The sequence below is a fragment of the Arachis ipaensis genome, chromosome B06, assembly GCF_000816755.2.
Source record: "Arachis ipaensis cultivar K30076 chromosome B06, Araip1.1, whole genome shotgun sequence".
NCBI lineage: Eukaryota > Viridiplantae > Streptophyta > Magnoliopsida > Fabales > Fabaceae > Arachis > Arachis ipaensis.
Genome location: NC_029790.2, coordinates 136503607 through 136513592, shown reverse-complemented (window position 1 = coordinate 136513592; position 9986 = coordinate 136503607). Strand labels below are relative to the sequence as shown.

At 33.7% G+C, this 9986-nt stretch overlaps 1 protein-coding gene across 1 annotated transcript in view; it reads left to right on the top strand.

The window, feature by feature from the left end:
* LOC107605717 (exocyst complex component SEC3A) overlaps positions 1–9656 on the top strand; it is a 10125-nt gene extending 469 nt beyond the window's left edge. Inside the window, exons 2-25 of the mRNA XM_016307684.2 lie at positions 552–622; positions 1062–1142; positions 1261–1328; positions 1434–1536; positions 1724–1872; positions 2049–2166; positions 2593–2697; positions 3157–3258; positions 3338–3475; positions 4185–4313; positions 4402–4482; positions 4579–4653; positions 5149–5322; positions 5403–5544; positions 5666–5730; positions 5924–6094; positions 6197–6276; positions 7135–7216; positions 7609–7706; positions 7841–7949; positions 8048–8116; positions 8703–8768; positions 8853–8942; positions 9327–9656. Coding sequence (XP_016163170.1) covers positions 552–622; positions 1062–1142; positions 1261–1328; positions 1434–1536; positions 1724–1872; positions 2049–2166; positions 2593–2697; positions 3157–3258; positions 3338–3475; positions 4185–4313; positions 4402–4482; positions 4579–4653; positions 5149–5322; positions 5403–5544; positions 5666–5730; positions 5924–6094; positions 6197–6276; positions 7135–7216; positions 7609–7706; positions 7841–7949; positions 8048–8116; positions 8703–8768; positions 8853–8942; positions 9327–9437 — 2477 coding nt within the window. The 3' untranslated portion in view covers positions 9438–9656. The remainder of the gene's footprint in view (positions 1–551; positions 623–1061; positions 1143–1260; positions 1329–1433; positions 1537–1723; positions 1873–2048; positions 2167–2592; positions 2698–3156; positions 3259–3337; positions 3476–4184; positions 4314–4401; positions 4483–4578; positions 4654–5148; positions 5323–5402; positions 5545–5665; positions 5731–5923; positions 6095–6196; positions 6277–7134; positions 7217–7608; positions 7707–7840; positions 7950–8047; positions 8117–8702; positions 8769–8852; positions 8943–9326) is intronic.

Below are 9986 nucleotides of genomic sequence, written 5' to 3'. Positions count from 1 at the left end.
GGGGGTTGGGAATAATTATCTTACTTGTCTAAGACTTCGCTGTTGTTTTAAGCTTTCAAAATAGGAGTTCAGGTCCGAAATCGAGTTCAAAATTTAGGAGTAAACTCCTGCGAGTTTGCGAGTTGTGCCTTACTATTCATGTGTCGTTAGGCTCCACGAGCTTAGGTGAAATCTCGAATTTGATTACATTCAGAATGTGTTGGAGTTTGGCTATTCTGGCTTGAGCTTCTTTGACCGTTAAAAAGACTCGAATCCTCAAATTCTGACATGTTACTTGAGTGGACTAAGCGTTGAACTAGTTGAATAAAACTTAGAGTTGATTGAACATTGACTATTTATGACCACATTTTGTGGCTTGGATTTAGTTCTGTAAGAATTAAGAGGATTGAGGATTTTATGTTGCGTTAGCTTAGTTTGAAGTTTGCATAAATGGTTTTGATGAAATGATAGGATAGAACAAGTGATTGTGTATGTACATTTAGTTGTGTTGCTCCCGTTAGGATTTGTTAGATTTCTATGTGTTGTTTGTGACAGCATGCTATTTCCTGCAGTGCAATCAAAAGGTCAGAGGACAACAGCATTTCTTCATGTTTTGAAGTATTCTACGGGAGGAGTTCTTGAGGTATTTGTTCTTCTGAAGCTGTTACAAATACATATATTCTCATGTTTAGCTACCTATATTCCCGTATTAGGTTAGGTGTAGCCGTGTAGGTTATTTATTGTAGGTTATGAGATCATGATCACTACTTCATGATGAAACTTTAGGGAACAAAAATGTTGTAATTTTATCACTTTGGTGAAACTTGAAATCATTTCCAACACTATGGAGGAGTGATTATTCAACAATGTAAACAAGTGTAAAAACCGTTAAACCTAAAATAAGTTGTTGGGGCACAAGGCACAATTATCTTATCTGTAAGAGTAAGAACTGCAAAGTTCACTTTCGCAAAACTTCTGTCTGACTCATTTATGTGAAGAATATGTTCCCCGTAATGCTACAAGCCTGTTATGGAGGTTTTATTATATTTTACTATTGTCAATAAAAGTTTATGTACTTGCAGCCTGCAAAACTATACAAGCTGAAGTACCTCTCAAAAGTGGAAGTTTTGACAAATGACCCCAGTGGATGTACATTTACGCTGGTAAAATTTAAAATTTCCAAAATGGACCAGATCTTTATGTTCTAATTAGAAACATTGTTCTTAGTTATAAGCATAAAAGCAACATCAGAGCCACCGTAACGAATGTATGTTTTTGTAGGGATTTGATAACCTCAGAAGCCAGAGCGTGGCTCCTCCTCAGTGGACAATGCGCAATATTGATGACAGGTACTACCTTTGAGAGAAATGAGGACTTAAACATGGATTATTTAGTGCTTGGGATATGTTTTAGGAAATGGACGTTTTCTCATTGGTTCTCTACTTTTCTTGTAGGAATCGCCTCCTCCTTCGCATCTTGAACACATGCAAAGATGTTTTGGGTCGCCTCCCTAAGGTTGTTGGTATAGATGTTGTTGAGATGGCTCTTTGGGCTAAGGTACATCTGATGATGATCTACTATCCAAATCGAAGTGCTTGCTTGACTCTATTCCATGAGTACTTTTTTGCTTCATTGGCTTGGTTACTGTATATTCTGTTTTACAATTCGTGTAGTGATTGATTGCAGTTAATTATTGTAGACAATCTGTTTATCTATTTTTTCAATTTTGCAAAATGTGAAATAGGAAAATACACCCACGGCTCCTGCTCAGGGTAAAGTTCGAGATGGTGTTCCTGTTGCTTCTGCTGTTTCCGAGACGGAATTGAAAGTCAATGTCGAAAAGGAACTTGTCTCCCAGGCAGAGGAAGAGGACATGGAGGCTCTTTTGGGAACGTAGGTGCTATTCTTCTTTGTCTTAAATGTTCAATTGAAGTTAAATATGATGTGTAAGATTATCGAAAAAGTGTTGGCCTCTGTTTTCGTGTATTGTGACAAAAAAATTGTATGTCGGTGGATCCATGTAATTCAGTTTTATTAATTAAATTACATCTTCCACAATGGCAATGCAGTTATGTCATAGGTGTTGGTGAAGCTGAGGCATTTTCTGAAAGGTTGAAGAGAGAGCTTCAAGCTCTAGAAGCAGCAAACGTGCATGCCATTTTAGAAAGTGAACCTTTGATGGATGGGGTAATAATGTCATTTTCCATGTTTTATAGTAGCTCACTTCTCTGATCTATGAGTTCAATTGGCCAAACCTAGGTTGTCTAAACCATCACTTCAACTAGCAGTTTGACAGGCTTCAAAGTGTACTTTTTTGTTATTAATAACACTTTGGATTCTTGACTTCTGAACAAAGTTTAGCCAGCTTCTCTGATTATGCCTGATTAAAAAATTCAAATTGTGCTGACATTATAAGTTGTAACAAGATCTAATTATTGTCGCTTAATCTGTTAGAGCTGCTGTGATATGATCATTGATAATTGATCAGTGATAACACTGGTCAGAAAATGCAATTCATTGTCACAAATCTCCATGTTTCTGATTCATCATTTCCAATAATTATGTTATGTTTATGTGAAGGGGTTCTACTTCATACTAATTTTTGCCTTGCAGGTGATGCAAGGACTTGAGTCAGCAACAAATTGTGTGGATGACATGGATGAATGGTTAAACATATTTAACGTGAAACTCCGGCACATGAGAGAAGACATTGAATCAGTAAGGGCTTGTACCCTTCAAGTTTCAAATAGTTTTCCTAACCTCAAGTTATTTTGTGATTGTAAAGTAGTGCTTGCTGAAGTCATGGTTCATTTGTTTAGTTTTCTTTGTCCCTTTGTTAATGCAAGGCGGCTTACGGTAAAAGTGATTCTACAACAATAATCTTCTGTATAATTGGAAAAGCTGAAATTTAACTCTTCTGGAAGGTTACTCTCTTCAGCTTCTACAAAATTAAAAAATATAAATAATTTTTTTTTCCTGCTTACAATAAAGCAAACATGCTAATGATTTTAGTTATTTTATCTTTAGTGTTGTATGAGTAGCTCATATTTATGTCTATCTTAAAAATCAGTTTCAAGGGTATTCATTAGGTTATGTAGTGGCAATAAATTCCATTTCAGAAGTTCTTAAAAGGTACTGATATCTTTACTTTCTCTTAATAACTTATCTGATGTCCAGATAGAATCCCGCAATAACAAATTGGTAATGCAATCGGTAAACAACAAGTCTCTCATTGAGGAGCTCGATAAGCTTCTTGAAGGATTGAATGTCCCTCCAGAGGTATGTCTTAAATAGTTGAACTATATTATACGTCAAGTCTGATGAACTTCGTTATCATGTGTTTATTTGTTGGATGCAGTATGCATCAAGTTTGACAGGAGGTTCATTTGATGAAGCTAGAATGCTTCAGAATGTAGAAGCATGTGAATGGTTGACTGGTGCCTTGCGTGGTCTTGAAGCGCCTAATCTAGACCCTGCATATGCAAATATGAGAGCTGTAAGTCCTCTCTCTTACTTTTCTTTTGTCAAAATAAGTCTGTCATTGTTTAACCTTTTGGGAAACAGAATTATTGTGGGATATGAATGCTTGTTTGTTATTTTTCAGCAAGGTATTATGTGCAAACTTAGGCTTAGGTATAGTTTTAGTACCTGTAAATATAGGTCATTTTGATTTTTGTTTTTTAAACCCCGGTCCATCTAGATTTTGGTTCTTATAAATATTTTAAGAGTATGTTAAACCTTAAAAATATGAAACTTTGTTTGTTTTATTATAAATATTTTCTAAATCTTCTTTGACTTAACATTATCATTCAACACAAAATCCAAGTGATAAGGGCCGAAAATCTAATTTTAAAAAAGAGACCAAAACCAAAGTAACTCGTATTTATAGGGATCAAAAACATATTTAAGGCGACAAACTTATCAATACAAAATCCAAGTGATAAGGGCCGAAAATCTAATATTAAAAAAAGAGACCAAAACCAAAGTAACTCATATTTATAGGGATAAAAAACATATTTAAGGCGACAAACTTATGAAGGTAACAAATGTGTGATTTTTGTTCATTGCTGACTACCATTTTGATTGGATAGAATCTCTATGAGAGCACTAGGAATTTGGTATCCCAAAGCAAAGAGCGAGTACTCTTGTTTTGTAGCAGACCTAAAAATCATCTACTTTGTGGTGGTTCATGCTACCTAATACAGGTTAAAGAGAAGCGTGCAGAACTTGAAAAATTAAAAACTACTTTTGTTAGGAGAGCATCAGAATTCTTGAGGAATTACTTTGCTAGTTTGGTGGATTTCATGATAAGTGATAAAAGCTACTTCTCTCAGGTATTCTTGTAAATTCCTTATAGAACTAAACTTTCGGATTCTTCGGCAACTTTTGTTTTTAAAATCTCTGTCTGCTTTCTCAAAACAGCGAGGACAGTTGAAGAGGCCTGATCATGCGGATTTGCGGTACAAATGCAGGACATATGCACGTCTCTTGCAACACTTAAAGGTTAAATTGTGGACGACTTGTGATATTTTGTCTATGCGTATTTGCTGAGTCTTTTTTAATGCTTTCTCCCTGAAATATCTTTTTATGAACTTGCAGAGTCTTGACAAGAATTGCTTGGGTCCATTGAGAAAAGCTTATTGCAGTTCTCTAAACTTGCTACTTCGCCGAGAGGTCTGTTATAAACCACATTGCTTTATGTTTCTTAATTGCCTGGCATTAACATTCTTGATATGGCTTGCTCTTTTATCGTTGTTTTACAAGTTAGCACTATGTATTATAGAAGCTACTACATTCCGTAAACAGTAATTGTCCTGTTATTAATATGCACATGGGTTAAGTAAAACATCAATACTAGAGTATGTTGAAAAAAAAAAATAGTCATTGTTGTTTAGAGTTTATCAATAGATGGTTATTTGTGGAAAAAATAAAATCTAATTAACGTGACCACTTAGATTTAATATAATAATAAAGATGGAAAGGGAAACAAAAAGAAAAAAAGAAAGGAAGGAAAAGAAAAAGAAAAGAAAAGGAATGCCAAAGTCGGACCATTTTATGAGATCCCCTTAAGAGATTAAGTTTATCCATTTAAATATGAATTTGTATTTAAACTGTTTTTTTATGCTTTGATATGCATATAGAGTCTGAAGTTCATGCATTCTTTTGCAGGCTCGTGAATTTGCAAATGAACTTCGTGCTAGTACTAAAGCATCTAGGAACCCCACGGTTTGGCTTGAAGGTTCTACAGGTTCTGGTCAGAATGTCAACGCCACTGACACTTCAACAGTCTCTGATGCTTACGCAAAGATGCTAACAATTTTTATCCCACTTCTGGTGGATGAGGTAATTGATATTTTTTCATTTTCAAAAATATTGTTTATAATCTTTCGAATCTATAGTTCTTCATTGTTCTTAAACTGCAGAGTTCATTTTTTGCACACTTCATGTGCTTTGAAGTTCCTACGCTTGTTCCTCCAGGAGGTGTTGTTAATGGTAATAAACCTGAATATGATGACGATGATGATTTGGGAATTATGGACATTGATGACAATGATAGTAAATCTGGTATGCGTTCTGGACTTTCTTAGCATAGCCTTCCTGTACTTTGTAGTTATATTTCATAAATTTTAGTTTGATTTTCTTCTTTCATTTTCCCCCAAAATTTGACAATTTCTCTGTTTTCTAGGTAAAAATTCTGCCGAGCTTGCAGCTTTAAACGAATCACTTCAGGATTTGCTTGATGGAATTCAAGTATGTCTCGAACATACTCTATATCAATTAGGATGTTTATTGTGCTTCTGATATTGTGAGACTAAGGGATCTAGAATCACTTAATATTACATTATAATCATGTCGAAAGAAACACAAGTAGTAGTTTGCCCTTGTGATAATCATGATGTATATTGATCTCTCAGTCTCTAACATAGTATTTTTATGATTTCAGGAAGACTTCTACGCGGTTGTAGATTGGGCATACAAGATTGATCCCTTGCGCTGCATATCAATGCATGGAATAACGGAACGATATCTTTCCAGTCAGAAAGCCGATGCAGCAGGATTTGTACGCCTTTTGCTTGGTGACCTAGAGGCTCGTATATCTATGCAGTTTGGCCGTGTATGTGACAAAATTCATGAAGACGACCAATTTTACCACATACATTTAAAATATTGATGTTCTGAAAAATAAAATCATTTTTTTGGAAATATATTTTTGCAGTTTGTTGATGAAGCTTGCCATCAAATTGAAAGGAATGAACGCAATGTTCGCCAAGTTGGTGTCCTATCCTACATTCCCAGGTAAAATGGATTCTTGTATTTATCTTTATATGTATGATTAGGATTTTGTTGACTTTGATGTGAGGATTTAGATTGTAAATATTTTTAGTGATCCTAAATTCTAGCTAGCATCTTTAATATTTTTTTCATATTGCATCTTATAATATTTAAACAAGTGTGAGCGAGGGGTGCATGTTTCCACTTGCATGAAAATCACGCATTAATGTCAATATTAGTTGGTGACTAGTAAAACATACTTACCATAGTGTTGTACTCCATCAACCTAGTAGATTGACATGCACGAAATGGAAGTGCTGATCAATCCACATTTTTTACTTGGGGAGTACTAGGTAAACAATGACCATCTTGAACAACATGAACAACCACCAATCAAATAAAAACACACTACACCTCCAAATTAACTATCTAAATCTTAATATTAAAATAACCATCCGTACACCTAGTGAAATGAACATCCGATATATCTATTGTTCACGTTGTTTAGTATTTTCATTATCTACGTATACTTTTCTTTTTTACTTTTAGGTATAAACTAAAATTATTGCTTAAAATTATCTCCTTTCATATTTTTTTTCTTTCTATTTTATCTCTTAACTTTCTCTAAATTGTGGATTAAAAAAAAAAAAAGAAGAGAGAGAATTTGGACATCAAAAGGTTGGTATAATTCGATTGTGAGATTGGTTGAGGTGTTTCTACTTTATCCTCACTACATGATATAATGGTTTTGTCTAGGCAGCAGTCAGAAGTTTTAGCTGTCATTCGTAAGCTATTTACCGTAGTAGTGTATTTTCTATATATCTTAACTCCAAAATCTTTAATTATGATTGATATTAAGTGGTTTTTCATTGTGTTGTATAGATTTGCAACCCTGGCAACTCGGATGGAGCAGTATATTCAGGGGCAGTCTAGGGATTTGGTAGACCAGGCATACACAAAATTTGTAAGCGATTTGCTAAAAACTTTGTATAGTTTTATGATGTCCGATTCAATTTTCTGCGGAAGTTCTAGTTAAGGATTACTTTCAAGCACCTGCTCTTCACAGATGATTAGGTTAATTGCCCAGTTTTAAATGTTCACTTGGATTAAGAAAATAATTAAAAGTGTATTGAAGTTACAAGAAGTTAAAATTATCTGAATAAATTACCCATAATTATTTTTTCTACTTATTATCTCCCTTCCATTATATCCTTGTTTCACTTGATTGATTAGTGGTATACCTAGAGGGGAAAAAAAAATTAATGTTATCTAAATTTTCTAATTTGTCTTGAAAATCCAGTGTAGCACATGTCCTAACCTTTGTTTGCATACAATGGTGGAAATGTTACTTGACAGGTTAGCATAATGTTTGCGACTTTGGAAAAAATAGCACAAACAGATCCAAAGTATGCTGATATTTTTCTCTTAGAGAACTATGCCGCCTTTCAAAATAGGCAAGTTTTTCATTTCCCTGTGCCAAGAAGCAGCTTTCATACTTTGTTTTATTTTCAACTTGTTGATGATGTTGATTTTATTAAAGAAATCCAAATGCCACATTTCAAACATTTTGTTTGTTCATTTTATACAGTTTGTATGACCTTGCCAACATTGTGCCTACTTTGGCCAAGTTTTATCACCAGGCTAGTGAAGCCTATGAACAAGCTTGTACGCGCCATATTAGCATGATAATCTATTATGTGAGTAACTTGTTTTCTATTTTCTACCATTTTCTATACCATGCTTGAGTTGGTGATCCAACTCATTATTTCTCCTTTCTTCTTTCCCTTTGAATTAGCAATTCGAGCGACTTTTTCAATTTCATCGGAGGATTGAGGACTTGATGTTCACAGTTGCACCTGAGGAGGTTAGTGTTTACAGTTCTTTTTTGTTAATCTTTCATAATCTAATGCCGTAAAGCAACTTCAGCTGTCTTGAATTCTTGCATGTATTTTGCTCATCATGGAGTTTGCTCATGTAACTGTATAGTCACTAATCACTTTTTAAATTTTCATTGAGCTTGCCCAAGTATGTTAGTTACACACTCCATCCATGAATGTGCCCTTTAAGGTTGTAACTCGAGTTGATAAATCATTAAATTGGTTCAAATGCCGAAAAAATTTAGTTTATGTTGACTATATTTTTCCTTGCCTCTTTCCATTATATTAGTTTTATTACTGTATACTTAACTGGGGTAATAGCTATAAGGATAAAACTGGAAAAAATGTACTCTTCATAGATATTCACAAATGACAAATAATCTTGAGAGAAATTATTTTTTGCTGAAAAGACACTTATTCAAAGCATTATATTTGTGTATATTTGTCCTTACATCTTGGTTATCTGGATTTAATAGTTAGCAGACTTTACACTGAAATCATGAAGATTTTGCCTTTTAAAATTCATAAAAATCTTATGTTCTTTTGTTAAAAAAAAAATGGCAACAATTTCAGATTCCTTTCCAACTCGGGCTATCAAAGATGGATCTTCGAAAGATGTTAAAATCCAGTTTATCGGGGGTAAGGTGATTCTTAATCTTCCATTTAAGCACCTTTCGGCTCGCATATACTTAACCTGTGAATCATTTTTCCTGTTCTATTTAGGTTGACAAGTCCATTGCTGCAATGTACAAGAAATTGCAGAAGAACTTGACTTCAGAAGAACTATTACCCTCCTTATGGGATAAATGCAAGGTAATGGAGCAAATACTTATAGTAAGAAAAGACCTATTATATGTAGGAAACAGCCCAAATTATAATTGGCCAACAATGCCCAAATTAATGGAGTAAATATTTCAATACCAAATTTGAAACTGCTTTAGTTTGGATGACACAATGTATAGCAAATTAGCAAAGATCAGATAGAGTTAACTTTTTATGTTGTGTATATATTTCTTTTACAATAACTTGTAATCAAATTCTCTCACAGAAACAAAATTAGTTAACTTTCACAACAGAAAAAGGAAATACCTTTATATACATGATAGTTCATAGAAAGCCTCTGGAAAGATTTTAGTACTAAGAACATCATGTATGCAAGTGAACAATTTTCTTACTACTTCCTCAAAATTATTGCAGAAGGAATTTGTTGACAAGTACGAAAGTTTTGCACAACTTGTGGCTAAGATTTACCCTAATGAGAATATCCCTTCGGTAACAGAGATGAGAGAACTTTTAGCCTCCATGTAAAGGTGTGTGTAATGTATATATATTGCTATGTTGCCATCTTATTTTGAGTTGCAATGTGTCATTTCAACCATTTTATTTAATTTTATTTATTCAATAAGTGATTATTTTTTGTAGTTCTAATTTATATTGAAGCAAGCATTTTAATGCATCATCAAGAGAATGGTATGAATGAATATCTTTGCTAAGTGGCCAACGTAATTACCATTCCTTAGCATCTAATGCTTCTTTAAACTAGCTTATTTTATGATATATGTTATTATGCTAAGAAAAATTTATTTCGTGCAATGCATCAGTTCAAGAAGCTAGTTAGAATTACTTATCATCACTTAATATAATAATATAAGTTTTTTCATAGACGGTGAGTAAGCTATGTATTAATCCGAACATGGTAGATATCAGTTGTTGAGTTCTAGACATAATATGGCTTAATGCAACTTATTAGTACTAATTTAATCATTTTTTAACATTGTTAACACGATCTTAAGTGAGAGTATGGATGAATATGAAATTATCCTAAGTTTGTGTAATTCAACTCCTGCCAAATATCGA